This window comes from Taudactylus pleione, unplaced genomic scaffold (assembly GCF_031769625.1).
Source record: "Taudactylus pleione unplaced genomic scaffold, aTauple2 ptg000244l, whole genome shotgun sequence".
Lineage (NCBI taxonomy): Eukaryota > Metazoa > Chordata > Amphibia > Anura > Myobatrachidae > Taudactylus > Taudactylus pleione.
Genome location: NW_028284646.1, coordinates 2,203,596 through 2,218,994, shown reverse-complemented (window position 1 = coordinate 2,218,994; position 15,399 = coordinate 2,203,596). Strand labels below are relative to the sequence as shown.

Sequence of the window (15,399 nt, the reverse complement as noted above, 5' to 3'; positions counted from 1 at the left end):
TTAATGGATAACTGCAAACTTTTTGCAACATTGGTCAGGTTTTCAGCAGAATATAGAGGGTATGTCATACTGCTCTCTTCTATTCCATTGATGCTTTCTGGAACATCTAGAACACAGAAACAATTGTATGGCATGTTTATTTGTATACTATTCCAATCTTCTTTAAAGCAGCAAAAAAATCATAACACAAATTGGCAGGAAAATTATATATATTTGGGGATCTGAATGAAAAAAAAAGTATTAAATTCCATTATAATATATACACGTCTGCCTACAACATATTGCTATAATTAAATATACATTTGAAATGATTTCTTTTGTTGGTTCTAACTGCTAACCAATACCGTAACATGGTAAGTTTTTATGAAGTCACATGATGGTCCATAGCAGGTGATTTAGGCAGTCACATGGTGCAATGATGTCACTTGTGACATCAGAATCCACTGACTAGCAACCACTACCTGCAAGGAGCTGCTGAGCCTGCAAAATGGACCCTCAGATTAAAGTGCAGAGAGTCCAGCAGCTCAAAGAGCGTCTTGGCCACACACTGGATCCTAGAAAGGTATTATTCCCAGCACATACTATTGAAAAATAATAAATGTTCAACATCTTAAATTTGCATTTATGCCAGCCCTTTGCATCTAATGTTAAAATTTGCATAGCTAAACTCATCTAGGGGGTAACAGAAATATTAATTTGGCTCCAAAACAGCTAAAAGTGTTCTATGTTTTATGTGTATCATAATAATAAAATGTATACCATGGTGTGTCCCTTTAGGCACAATAAAAAAGTCCATGCTCCATACATCTCAATATGACCCCTTTCATCTAGTACAACATTTTCAGTTACTGAGCTACCCACTTAATAAGTGACTTGTGCTGCATAAATTGGTCTTTTAAAAAAATAAATAAATAAAAAAAAAACACCATCTTCATTAGTGAATAAAGCTGAGCAAACTGCAATAGTAAATGAAGTAGGCAGTTTAGTGGCGGAGCATTTTGCGCATGTGGAGTAAAGTTGCGCAGTCTGATACTTTGATACATTAAATCTAAATTGCACGTCTCTAACTTTTTTAAATTTTGCAGGTTTTTGGTTGGAATCTTTTAAGGAGAATTGTAAAAACATTGTATGATTTGTTGCTTTTGTTTTATTAATGGTAAACTGCACTTGGAAGACAATGAGTTACTAGCTGCACCCTGTAATTGGGCACAAAATCTAAAGTTCACATGCATCCACTAATTGCCAGGTATTCAGGAAGTGTATTCACTGCTTTGTTTGTACTCTGGCAGGATACTATATTGGAACAGGTGTTGGGGGAAGTGCAGAGCTGCTTATAGCTGAGAGAGGGATCATCTTGCACATCAATCCCATTTGGTGTAATGTGTTACATTTTGAGACAGGGGTTGGTGCAACGTGATTACTATATTGCAATACAGGATTTTATAGTCCTAAATAATTACTTCTATGTACTGTAATTTTACCCAGTTGAGTTCTGACAGTTTCTACACTTTATTTTTACATCTGTCAAATTTCCCTCAGTGCATATACATATTATTAAATGAATAATTTCTAAATAATTGCAGGGCTCAGGGAACAACTTGTTTTCCATCTGTTTTTGCTCTTCATTACCTTTTGTGCTTTCATATTTGATACCAACCCTGATTAATTTTTCTGATTTCTGTTTGATTCCTTAGGGCAGTGGTCTCAAACTCGGTCCTCAGGACCCCACACAGGTCACGTTTTCCAGTTCACCCAGCAGGAGCACAGGTGTACTCATTTCTAACTGACACATTTTAAAAGATCCACAGGTGGAGCTAATTATCGCACTTGTGATTCTGTGAGGAGGCATGGAAAACATGACCTGTTTGGGGACCAAGTTTGAGTACCTGTGCCTTAAGGCCCCCATAATTCAGCAATTGATTGCAGCAATCATGCAATTTGCAATCGATTGTGTATAAAAATCTTTCCCTTTTTCAGTCGATTGTGGTATCTCTGCAATCGATTGAAAAAGGGAAAGATTATTATACACAATCGATTGCAAATTGCACGATTGCTGCAATCAATTGCTGATGTATGGGGGCCTTTAGGGGCATATTCAATTAGTTGCGAAAAGTCAGTTTCTGTGGAAAAGTATCGCTGGTGACGTTTCGCCAGGCGAAAACTTATTCCCGTATTCAATTCCAAAGACTTTTCGCCGGTGTGGAAAGTCAATGCATTGGAATAGGTGAGAAAGATTAGCCTACGAAAGCTGTCAAAAAAAGTGCAGAATTGGGGTTTTGGGGTGCAAACTTGCGGGAAACATCCTGCACCCTTGGGACAGCCCCCAAAAGGTAAATTCTGTAAAAAAAAAAAAAAAAAAGTTTAAAAAATACTTAAGAACACCCCAAAAAATTACTTTGAAAAAGGGGTCGAAAAAGTACAAAGTTGGGGGACAACCTTTAAAACCAGCGAAATAGACTCCTGGGGGGACCCCAAGGATGCCCCAGGTGTTTTTAAATTGCAGGTGCTTGTGGTAGGTGGATTTTTAACGTTTCTTAACATTTCACTTTAGCAACTTCAAAATATGCAAACACCAGTTTTCATGTACCCCAAATTTGCCGGGACTACTTATTTTCTGCAAAAAAACCTGCAAAATGCTATTCTTCACCACTTGTGCAAAGATGCTAATTGGCATCTATTGAGAGCATTTAAGTACCCCAAATACCTGCAGCAGGCCTATTCAGGGGTTTCTACAGTGATCCCCAATGTCACTGCATCTTTTGGGGGGTGTCAGGCTGATTTCCCCAAATCTGACATTACTTTTCGCTGGTTTAGAATTTGCCGGGTTCCGTTTTCGCTGATTTGTAATTGAATACGGGGATAAGCGGGGATGAGTGCGATACTTTTTCGCATGGAAAACCAGCGATGTCGGCGAAAAGTCCGGCATGCGAAAACTACGGGACTATTCGCTTCTAATTGAATATGCCTGTAATTCTATAGCTCAGATACACTAGCCTATATCAAATTATGTTCTTGCTATGTATTATGTACCTAAATTGAGAAGACGATATCCCAATTGAAAGTACTTGGCATAATATGCCTCTGACTTGATGGTAAAATATGGATCTTTTGAGGATTGGAAAAGTTCTGAGACACTTCATGAACTCAGGATCACTTCCCAATTTGTCCTACTTTATTACCACTTCTTTCTGTTCTTTTTATATCTTGCTACCAAGAGAAAATGGCTTATTCTAAGGGCCTGATTCAGAGGTGGACCCAAACGCCGTCGCAGCTGCGACTCTATACACAGCGATTATGCCAGAACATACTAATGTCACAGCCATTTGTACAGAGATGTCCATCTTCTGTGTCTCTGATCCGCAGCAGATGGTTGCTCAGAATGTCCGTTGGAAGTGTGTCGCCGGGGCCTAATCCACTGTGTACAAATTCGCAGTTGTGCGCTTAGATGTGGTCGCGGCCTGTCTGCATTTAACTTGCCACCCCCCATTTTCCCCACGAATGGTCCCTGACTGTTAATTACTTTGTGTCCAAATCCTTACTGCCATCACGCATGTGGCGTGTGACTCATACCCATGCACAGTACAAAAGGAAATCGGAATTGCGTCCACCTCTGAATAAGGCCTTCAGTCACTTCTATGGCCGCTTTTGCCAAATGCTGCGGCACTGTATTTTCATGTCTTAATGCGACAATCTGCCAATGTTTGTTGCAAATCTGTACATTTGAAAGTGCAAGCTTATCCTGGCCACTGTTCTAGAGTCCATAGATGTAACAGACATCATTAGTATCGGCACTTGCAGCACACCCATGCTAGGTGCAAGAGATCTGTCAGAAACAGGCATCCCTTACCAGAACCTACACCTGCTATTCGTGTCAATAAGAAATTAAGTACCGCCGGTATGAATCATTGAACACATGCAAGTATTGGATACTGTCCCTGTGTAAAGGTAAAGTGATCGCATTAGTGGTCAATTTACTTTAATTTGCTGCCGCACTACTGCGCATTCACAGTCTGCTAACCACGCATGTACGAGTGGTAAGTGCTGGGGAGGGATTCTGCAGATCCCTCTCCCGATCCTGTTTGTGGAATGTAGCCTATAGGCTAGAAAGGCTAATGCCATCTTGTGATGGCCATGGGGACCAAGCATTCCGGAGCTTGGTAAATTCAACAAGAAAGCAGCCCCCTATGGGGGTTTGTTTTGTGGTAAAAAAAAAAAAAAAAAAAGGGACTGCAACGGATATAGATATCTGCTGTGATCCTCTGTAGATACATTCAGGGGATATTTATGCGGGTGTTTTAGGGGGTGATCTCCCACAAATAATAGTTAAATATGCCCCTAATTAAACTGTATGTAACACCCCTTCAAGGATGCAGAATTATAACAGTACAACACGATTCAAGACTCCTACTTACCTACTCACCAGGAACCTGCTGGAGACTCACAATTTTTGGGGGCTCCCTGAAGAGTGAGTACTCCTCTCACATCCTGCCCACTTCCTAGTGAACTGGGCAGGATGAGGAGAATAACACCATGAGGACCCCCTCCTGGGGGGCCTAGTAATGAAATTCTATGCTAATTGCTTAATTTTGGTCACACCCCCTATTTGCGGCCAAATGACTCAAATATTCTAGTCTCCATCTCCAGCTTCCTGTATCTGCTCTTCGGGCTTATAATAATTATGAAAGTAGGTAAGTATGTAAAGACTACTAATGCGGTTAAACATTGGGAGTGATACCCCCGGTTACAAACCAAGCTACTATGAAAATACAGTTTACTGACACATATTAGGATAGCATAATTGCTTGTTATAAAAATATGCTACAAACTCTTTGAAATTGAGTTGCCATCAAGAAAGTAATTTAGCTGCAAGAAAAATTGGTATAATATCTTAACTTTCCATGAAAGCACAGCCCTCAGATGCAAATACTACATATACACTTTTCTAACAGTCAATAAGGATACAATAAACTATCTTCAGTATTAAAAATGTACCCTTGATATGACATTTACATCCAATATTATATTATTTAATCTAGATGTAAAAGAGATTAGAATGTGTACCACCATAGACATTCCGATAGATGGTGGAGTTCCTCAATATTAATATGTCGACTATGTAGAGGCAGTGGTGATTTCTATTAACATAAATAATAATTCACACAGCACAGTGGGGTTCATTCAGACCAGCTCGTGAGCGGCAGTACGCTCGCAAGCGGGTCGACGTTCCCCCACTGCGCATGCGCACAACGGAGGGAGCTCCATCGTGCGCATGCGCAAGACCCGGCGAGCAACGGGCTCTCCATCGCTCCGGGTCTCGCCCCAAAGGGGGCGTGATGTCGATGTTGTTTGACAGCACGCCCCCTTTGGTGGGCGTGCCGGGGGCGTGCCTGCCAGACGGAGGCGTTCCCATGGCAACGCCTACCGTCTCAAGCCGGCCCCACTGACATCACTAGTGATGTCAGTTGGAGTGATTTTGGCTCTGATAGAGCCAAAATCACTCCAGGGCTTGTAGCAGCGAGACCCTACCGCAGGGTCTCCGTCGCAAGCCCGATGGTCACGATGGTCAAGACATCATCATGGACGCTCGCATATGCTGTGGGTGGTCACCCACAGCTATGCGAGCGTCCATGAGGACGCTCCAAAAAAAGATAGGAGGGCCTTGATTCAGAGCGAGCGCTCTGGTCAGAGCGTTCAGCTCTGAATCAGGCCCAGTGTGCAGTAGATAGTGAAAGTCCTGATGCATTGTTGTAGGGTCCCACTTTGCTCCCTTTCAATGCCAAATAAACTGCTTAGAACAGGGGACTAAAACTCTGTCCTCAAGGCACCCTAACAGTCCAGGTTTTAGGGATATCCATGCTTGTGCATATATGATCGAACTGACTGAGGTACTAAGTAAGTCATCTGTGTTTAAGCATGGATATCCTTAAAACATGGACTGTTAGGATGCCTTGAGGAACCAGTATGGGAACCACTGGCTGACCCTGAAGGGTCAACAGTAATATTGGCTGCAATGTATAAAGATTTATCCAAGTAATGTAATAACCAACACTCTTCAGTACAGATGCCATGCAGCAATAGGTGATGAACCTTCTTTATAATGATTACAACTGGACGGGTATTGCAATCTTTATCCACCTCTTTGTGGCTTTAATTTTTGTTATAGTGACTGCACAATTTACTTGGTGGAAAAACCCATTAACATCTTAAGGGGGGAATTCAATTAGACTCGAAAATATTCAGTTGTTACATGCGAAAACTTTGCACACTGTTCGCCCAAATGTGTTGCTTTTTGCATTTATCGTGTCCTATTGCAAAAAAAGTGAAGCGTCATTCACCTGAAAGGTTTTCAATGTGTGATATGCGAAAGTACAGCTGAAAATAGGGAAATCAGCCTGTACACCCCCCAAAAAAAGTTAAACTAATATAGTGTAAAAGTGTTGAAGTGTTTTAGTGACCATAATCAAAGGGTTTGGGGTTTTACATTTGCGTCAAATGACTGTTTATATGAGATTGGTATGAAATACCGCCGGACATATATCCAGACACTGCAAGCCCGGCACCAGTGAAGATCCCGACTGCTCTAAAGGTAAGTACTAACTAACCTGACTCCCCCCTAACCCTCCTTTAGGGGTGCCTAACCTCCCTCCCTAGTGCTTAACCCCCCCTTCCCCTAGCCTAACCCTAACCCTTCCGGGGGGTGCCTAACCCTAAGTCCCACCTGGGAGCCCCTAACCCTTACCTCCCCTCCCCCGCAGCTGTTCGCGCCTGGCTTACTTTCGGTCGATATGTCAGGCTCCCGGCGTAGGTAAAATGACAGGCATTGGGATCTCGACGCCTGTCACTAGACTCTTGCCGGAATTATACAGATGGGAAGCCGGCGGTCGGCATTTCGACCGTCTGCTTCCTGACTGCATCACGTATATATGCATTACTCTCTAACAGTGGAAAAATTATAGGAAACAATATCTTTTTGGGAAAAAATACTGTAGTTAAAGTGGGGTGTACATTTAAATGGGTATAAGTATGTTTTTGTGTCCTAAAAGTGTATTTTTAAAAACTGTTAAAAATACACCTGTCACTTGCACCTGCAATTTTAAAAATACTTATCCCACCCATACAGCCCCCCGAGATACCTAGCCCACTACTTTAACACAAATTCCAAGACTTTACATTTTCACCACAAAAATGACGCGGTGCGATCGGGTGGGCGACCGCCCAATATGCTGATTCCCCCCTGTCTCACCCGCATAGCAATCCATGGAATCGCACATCGCATCCCCTGATCTCATGGTCCTGCAGACAGATCAGGGGGTGCGATGCACAATCCCGCAGGAGCGCACTCTGCTCGATATCAGGACCATACACAGTGCGATCTAGCAGGTAAATCGCACCAATCAGTCGGATCACCTGCTATAGCACCCCGTGTATGGGAGCCTTAAGAGACCTTTTCCTTTTTTGTCATATGGTTACGTTAACAAGGGTCCAGAACCAAATTAAATTATTTATGGTCAATGTCATAGATAAACACAAGCACAACCCTATCAACCACCACATAATTGAACCTAAGGATGACAGTTGAGCATAATTTACTTATTTTATAATTTTTTTACGGAGTTCCTCAATAAGAAACATGGGTGGCACACAGTAGACTCTTCATAAATTTCAGATCCACACCCATGTGGACCTTAATATGGCACTGCCTACACAGGAGGGTGGTTCTAAGCATCTGCTGTCTGAGCTGTTGGTCATGTGACTGCTCAAGCCTGACCCTAAGGCAGATTTTTCTATAGCGCAGACCAATAAGGAAGCTGTTAGGTATGGCCTATTGGAGTTCATGAATTGATATTCTGAAGTGATACAGGATGGACATGTCTGAAGTGATGTATCACATATACGGCATTACCATACGATCTGCTGTACAATGGCGTGATACATCCTTGCATGTCCAATGTAACTATGCCCCATCATCCCTGGCATCGTCCCATCTGATGTGCAGCACATCCAATGGGAAGATGCGACCACCAATTCATTGTACAATGAAATGAGTGGTTTTTCAAGCTATACACTGTATACGATGGTCCTTCTGATGTCTGTCACAGGATATATCAGATAATGTTTACCCAGCTTTAGTGTCTACTGGTAGGCTCTTTCAGAGAATCTCAGGATAGCATAAAATGGTTACAATAGAGAGTTAAGAAGGGAAAAGGAGGTGGGTGGAAGAGAAATATATATCACTGCTGCTGAATCAATCCAAAGCAGTGAATTCTCTAAATTTTGTAACTTGTTGTAAACACTGCTTATATAGTAGATACATTGTTACTCCAGTCTTGCAATTCCAAATAAATGTAGCTCACAGTCATAGACCACTATGTAGATATTAATCTAAATATCCCATGTATTGCACTTACTGAATGATGAATACAATTTTGTCTCCTGCTCAGAGACAGTGCTCTGTAATAATTGCTCTGGGCCTGATTCAGAGCCGGACGCTATTTGCGCTGGCTCATTCAGAAAAAGGGGCCGGCTATTTAAATTGAGCACTCGCTCTTTGCGGTCTGTTGACGCCTCTATGTCTGAGCGAGTGAACGAAACTTGCGCTCGCCATTATGTAAAGATGCCCCCTGGCCGCTCGCATCATATGTCATCGCTATTTATTAGATTAATCGAGTACATCGAAAGGCGTCTGAACTGCTCGCAGTGCTTATGGTTGGATTTTCCTACCGCAATCATGCGAACAGTTCAGGCTAAGAAACAACCAAGTGACGTGGTCGATGATGCTGTTTTGTTAATTATGCACACCCTTAAAACGCCCGTTTTGACCGTTTGGCACGCCTGCGTTCGGATTTCCACTCCCCATTTTCAAGCACCTTCCCCTGTTACCACCCACAAACGCCTCATCCTGTCACTCAAATTAGCAGGCACTCGCAATTTTGCGAACACACGTTTTCCAACCGCACTGACTGGTTGGCGCATGCGCATTACGACCCATACGCATGCACAGATGTGCGAACATCGCTCGGAGCGAGCGGCCGCTTACAAGCGGCTCTGAATCAGGCCCTCTGTTAGGTATGGCCAATCGGAGTTCATGTATTGATATTCTGAAGTGATACAGGATGGTCAGTGCCCAATCCCAGATAAGGGCTGCCGAATATCATGTGTCCGAGCAGCAAAAAAATGATTCATGACACTGTAGGTATGCACTATCCAATATTATACTGATGTGAACGTGATGTGCTGAATCATGCAATCACTGCTGAAGTTGATGAAGTTATGGCAGCAGTACAATACAGTGGATTACCGGCATAGTGGGAGAGATGTATCATCCGCTAACACTTGAGTGCTAAATAACAGGGGTTGAGTGTTAAAAAACAAGGGCACTTCTATCTACAAGATGCCAATGTGCCACCCAATGTATGAACGGTCAGTGGCACTGACTGTTCTGGACAGCTGCAGCTGTCGTTCCCCCACCATCACAGCAGGGGCAGCTGCAAATGAGATCTCGCTATACTTGCGAGATCTCGTGCGTGCCCAGTGGAGCTGGCCTGAGGTAAGACAGCGCATTAGCACTAGGCTGATGCACTGTGGGCTCTGGCAGGGATCGCCGGAGGTGGGAGTTTTCACTCCTCCACTCTGGTAGACGAGATGTTCTTGCATCTCGTCGGTACTGCTTCCTGCTTTGCCTCGGTAAAGAGGCAAAGCAGGAAGCGTTATGGAGGCACAATGCGTGCCACTATAATAGATCTCCCCTACTATCTCTTGATACACCACAGCTGTTCACCATTGCCTTGCATGTGTGGCAGAAGAGCTTTGCCAGTGATTTTTTATCAGTTGAACTGTTCTTTATAGTTAAAAAATAAATTACTTCTGCCAGGTAAGTGTAGTACATTATTTCAACGGCAAAGTCTGAGGTAAGTCACTGTAAAAAAACACTCTACTCCTTCCTGTGTTCGCTTCCTGATAAGAGCAATTCTTTATCAGTTGAAATGTTAGTGATGGAAAAAAAAAACATTTGTCTGTCATGTATTGTAAGTGGAATACAATTTTTCTACCTCAGATTCTGAGGTAAGAATCAAAGCTCTGGCATTGACCTTTCCCAATGTAAGGGACACTCCCTCCAGATGCTGTTACCACTAGTGTGACAGCAAAATGTATACAGTATCCCTACATTCTATAATGCATGCCAGAGGTGTATCTAGGTGTCTGAAAGCCCTGGCAAAGTAAGGGACTGGTGCCTTCTCCACCCCCCCAATAAAAAAGGGACATGGCCTCATGGGACACATTAGTGTCAATTCAAATTACGCCACACAGTAGTGCCCCTTATTTTCTGTTATTCACACTACAGTAGTAAACCATATTCCTATATGCCACACAGTAGTACCTCTTATACAGTACACGTAACGTCACACAGTAGTACCCCTTATACACATGCATATGCTCTGCAGACCCCATATCAGCTGCAGCCCCCCTATGATGTGATGCTCTGCAAGCCTCATATTATGTGGTCTCCGTTGTGATGTGATGCTCTGCGGACGAAGGCTCAATGAGTGGAGTGGGGGATGTACATGCACAGAGCACACTGAGCCAGCACCGCCGGGTCTCATCCTCCTGCCCATGGCTGCTGTTTCCTCCCCCTTTCTGCCATGCACAGAGCCTGGGATGGGCTGGCACCTGTTGGCGGAGGGTGGGGCAGTGCTCACCTGTTGCATGTACACTCCAGAGACCCCTGCCCAGTTCCTTCAGCAGGAGCTGTTCTGCATCCCAGGGGCCATGGGAGGAAAGCACTTCTCCAAACTGCTGCAGAATGTGCGCCAGCTGCCCCACCTGTACCACCTGCTTGGGGTGGAGGGGAGCGAGCTGAAGATGGAGGTCAGTGGCTCTGATCCTTATACTGGTGGTTATACTGGTAGGGGTCATTTCTACTGGGACCTCAGTGATGACTAAGGATGGCTCAAACCAGTAGCTGGCAGCGCTGACACAGCATTTGTAAGTGGTGCCAACTGCTGATTGGTTTGCACCTCCGTCAGTCATCAAAAAGTGAGGAAACTGGATTTGGTGGTGGCTGTTTGGCTGTCACTCAAGCCAGCTGAGAGGGAGGGTGGGAAGAGTGGCTATTGGCCGGCCCATGAAGCTGTCACTTAGGAGGTAGAACTGGAACATCCAGGCCATCGGTTGGTCCAGCGGGAACTGTACGAGTGGCCTATAATGTGATTAAACACCCTGGCCATGGGTATCTTCCCTAGGCCAGCACCACTGGTGAGTGTCATTCTGGCCAAGGGGTAGATACACCCCTGATGCCCACTGCTGCTCATTGGTCCTCTGATCGAACATTTCCCAAGCATTATTGGAAACTAACTGATCTGCAAAGATAGTTTCTCAGAGCAACCACCAGGTATGTTGTAGTCTGCCCTTAGCTGTTGTTAGGAATAGGATTGCAATCTGGCAACAGAACTTACTCTATGCACCATGAACCTTGCCAGGTCTATTAGTTTTTATTTTTTCGCACAGTGCTTACTTTTTTTTTTTTTTTAGCACGTCCTGACCAAGTGCAAAAAATTGTTCTGTACCCCCCCTCAAAATGACTAAGCAATTGGAAGTTTCCAATTAGCTTAATTAGTCAGTAATATTCACCTTCTGCAGTGCTGTCTTCCTTCTCCAGCGGTGTGAGTGTGACCCCTTCCAGTGTGTGTGCTGCTGGTGTCAGTGCATGTGTGTGTGTGTATCCCTGTGTGAGACACCCTTTCAATAGTGTGTGGGAAGGGGGGGTTGCTGCTGCTGCTGCTGCTGCTGTCAGTGTGTGTGCATCCCTGTATGAAAGCATGTGGCAGCCAGGAGAGGAGTGCCGGAATACAGGTGGGTGTAGGTGGCCGCATCTCTCCCTGCAGAATTTTGCCTGCAAAAAAAATTTGCAACCTATTTTTTTTATTGAATAGAGCAGATATCAAGAGCTCACAGTTTTAGCGGGCAAAATCCTGCACCCAATTGCATATGCCCCAGAGGGTTTGCAATTCATAAATTCCTGAAAACTACTGTTGATGGTTGACTGATGCTCTAGTAAAGAAAAATGCTTAGCAGGAGCGTCACATCTAGCCATGCCAACAAGATTCCTTTTAGCCTTTTAAAATGTTACATTCTTCTCTTTAAATACTACTTGGTTAGTCTCATTTATGCACTATAGTACTCATGTGAATGAGGGTACTTTAGCAATTGCCTTTATATGTTTGAAGCTGTTTATTACAAATTACAGTTGTTAAAATGTTCCTTTCAATGCAGACTCTTGCAACTGGAAAGTAAAGTGCATCCTGCTGGATGTTTATATAATGAAGCCTGATTTCCAGGACCTTCAAGGTGGTAAAGAATTACAGTAGTCCTTTTTCAGGGAGATAATAATGTGCACCTTACTGCAGTGTTGCACACCTGTAATTGTGTTTTCACCACTTTATACTTTAGTCAACAAAGAGATACACAATAACAGGTACTGTAACATGTTGCAGTAGTCTTATTCCAACCAGCCAAGGGGAAGCTATAGAATATATATTTAAGAATGTCCATATGCTACTTCCATTTTCCTTGCACTTTTCACATTTCTATTAATTACAGGAATAGTTACAAATCACCTAGTTCCTGTGCAGGACATTTCATAATGTCCCCAATATTTTCACATATGTACATCTTCCAATGTTCCCAACCTATAGATGTTTAACATGGCGTCACATTGTTACTAAAGTGAATTGCTTACAGTCCTTTACCAGATGAGTTTTTTGTACTTTTAAGTAGGGATAAATTTGGTCACTCATTCGATCTTCTGAATCTATTTGCATAGTTTGTTACTGGAATGGAATCTTGATTTTGTATAGCGCAGTGGCTATGCCTGGGTAAGTGTCAGTTCACATGCTGAGGAATGTTGATTGTCTGCACAACTTCGGAAATTGAATGTTGGGCACCTGCCCCATTTGAACTAATAATTCACCTCGCCTTGCCATGAGCAGCCTAGCTGGTGGTCAAACTGACTCATGGGATGTCATATTACAACTGATCAGTGGTATAACTAGGGCAGGGCAGCCGAGGTTTGTGCCCTGGGACCGGCGGCCTGGGAGTTGCGCCGCCGGCCTGGTACAGGCCCCCCCTAGTCAGCCAGTGTAGTGCAGACTGCAGTGAGTGTGGTCCGTACTACACTGTTACACATCGCCGGCGCTGGGTAGCACACACGGCAATGTGTGTGTTTCAGCAGCCAATGAGAGTCAGACACTCTCATTGGCTGCTGTGCCCACTACCCGGAGCCAGGCTGGAGCTTACTCATGAGCTCCACCTTCCGGCTCCTGCAGTGGGTGAATGGAGAGATGTCATGACGTCTCTCCCATAGTACCGAGTGAGACCCAGCAGGAGGATGGAGTAGCAGAGAGCGGCAGGAGCAGGCATTCAGGTAAGTCAAGTCAGTGTATATATGTCTGTCTGTGTGTTTTATGCACTATGGAAGGCACTGTATAAGGGTCAACTCATAGGGGGGCTCACTACTGGGGGCCTTCATAAAGAGGACCACTACTGGGGACACTGTTTAAGGGGCTAAGCATAGGGGGGATCACTACTGGGGGCACTGTATATGGGGAACTACTGGGGGCCTGCATAAGGGGGACCACTACTGGGGGCACTGTATATGGGACACTAATGGGCGCCGGCATAAGGGGGACCGCTACTGAGAGTACTGTATAAAGGGCACTACTGGGGGCTTGCATAAGAGAGACCACTACTGGGGGGGCACTGAATACTGGGGTACTGTATATGGGGCATTACTGGAGGCCTGCATAAGGGTGACCACTACTGGGGGTTCTGCATAGGGGGGCCACTTCTGGGGGCACTGCATGGGGGGGCACTCTATAAGAGTGCACTACTGGAGACAGTGTATAAAGGGCACTACTACATGGGGCACTGCTACTGTGGATATTGCATAAGGTGCACTACTACAGTGGGCACTGCAAGAGGGACACTACTACTCTGGGCATTAAGGTGCATATGGAATGGTAAGGAATGTTCCTAGAGTGATGAGAAAGGGGTGTGTGTAATGTTGACATGCCTCATTTTCTGTGGCTACGTCCCTTGTGGCATGTGACTATACCCATTTTTTTGCACATAGAGGGGGGGCGCTCCATTTTTCAATTTGCCCTGGACTCCAAATACCCTAGTTACGCCACTGCAACTGATGCAGGTCTGGGCATTTCAAAGATGTCACCGTACAGTGGTGCCACCTACCATTTATTTTACATACTGCTATCCCCCATGACTTTTGGTACTTCATTGTATATGTGTGTAATATACATTACATACACACACAGCATAAATTTAACCTGGATCACCCCTCGCAACCTCCTGCCATTAGTCGGCAGTGTGTAGCTGGGTAAGAGAAGGGAGTACACAGTTTTCCTGATTTCCTCAGAGCTCGGGTTTCAGGAAGACTGTCTATCTGCATCTACAGATGAGGATTCCCCCCTTCTGAAGCTTGGCTGGCAGGAGGAGACTGAGAAGAGGTTGCCGCAGCAATTGAGGGCATGGACGGGTGGGCTGAGCCCGGCAGCTGTTGGAAGACTAGTTTTTACCAGGCGTGGGCAAGCTCCTTTGCACTGACATGGTCACAATCAGATGTGAATGTCAGGGAATGCTCATCTGATACGACCACCCCAGGCGAGTGGGTACCATTAAATACAAATAACGATCAGGTGGTTTTGTCTGTCTGTTTTCTTCTGTCCAATGATATCTCCAGTAACATAAATATACAGTGCTTCCTTTAAAGCTCTAGATTTTGTTTAAAAGCAAAAAGAAACAAAATACCAGATCGATATGTGTAATATAGAGGTTAATTTTCCATAGATCAATTGCACAAATATATTTAATATTGGATGTAGGAATACTTTTTGGGATGTAGTCAAAAGGTTGACAAAGTCAGAATGTTGATATATGAAATGTTGACATTATGGTTAGGCTACAGGCGGGGGAGGATAAGGGTTTAGGGTACAGGGGGATAGGTGTGGGCACTAGAGGGAGAGGTAGGGATTTAAGAAATAGTGAAGAAATATGTACCGAATGCCGGAGGATCAGAACTCTAGCCCAGAAGTGACAGTCAAATGCCAGCAGGAACCCAGAAGATGGCACTACAGCTGTCAGGAGCCGGTAAGTCAACACTGGGCCACCAGGATGGAATATCGACATTCTAACATGTTGAGTAATAATTCATGACTGTCTACATGATGAATGTCGACATGGGTGACAACAACATTATGATCGTGTTGACATGATGAATGCCTTAACAAAATAAGTCAACTGCGCTGATATACTCTGCAGTGAAGATATTTATGTAAAGACCAGTAGTTCACAATCAATTTTATAAAAAACATCATTCTAAATAAACAT

At 44.1% G+C, this 15,399-nt stretch overlaps 1 protein-coding gene across 1 annotated transcript in view; it reads left to right on the top strand.

The window, feature by feature from the left end:
* Positions 1-439: 439 nt before the first annotated feature.
* LOC148516632 (elongin-A-like) overlaps positions 440-15,399 on the top strand; it is a 112,491-nt gene continuing 97,531 nt past the window's right edge. Inside the window, exon 1 of the mRNA XM_088479748.1 lies at positions 440-562. Coding sequence (XP_088335874.1) covers positions 488-562 — 75 coding nt within the window. The 5' untranslated portion in view covers positions 440-487. The remainder of the gene's footprint in view (positions 563-15,399) is intronic.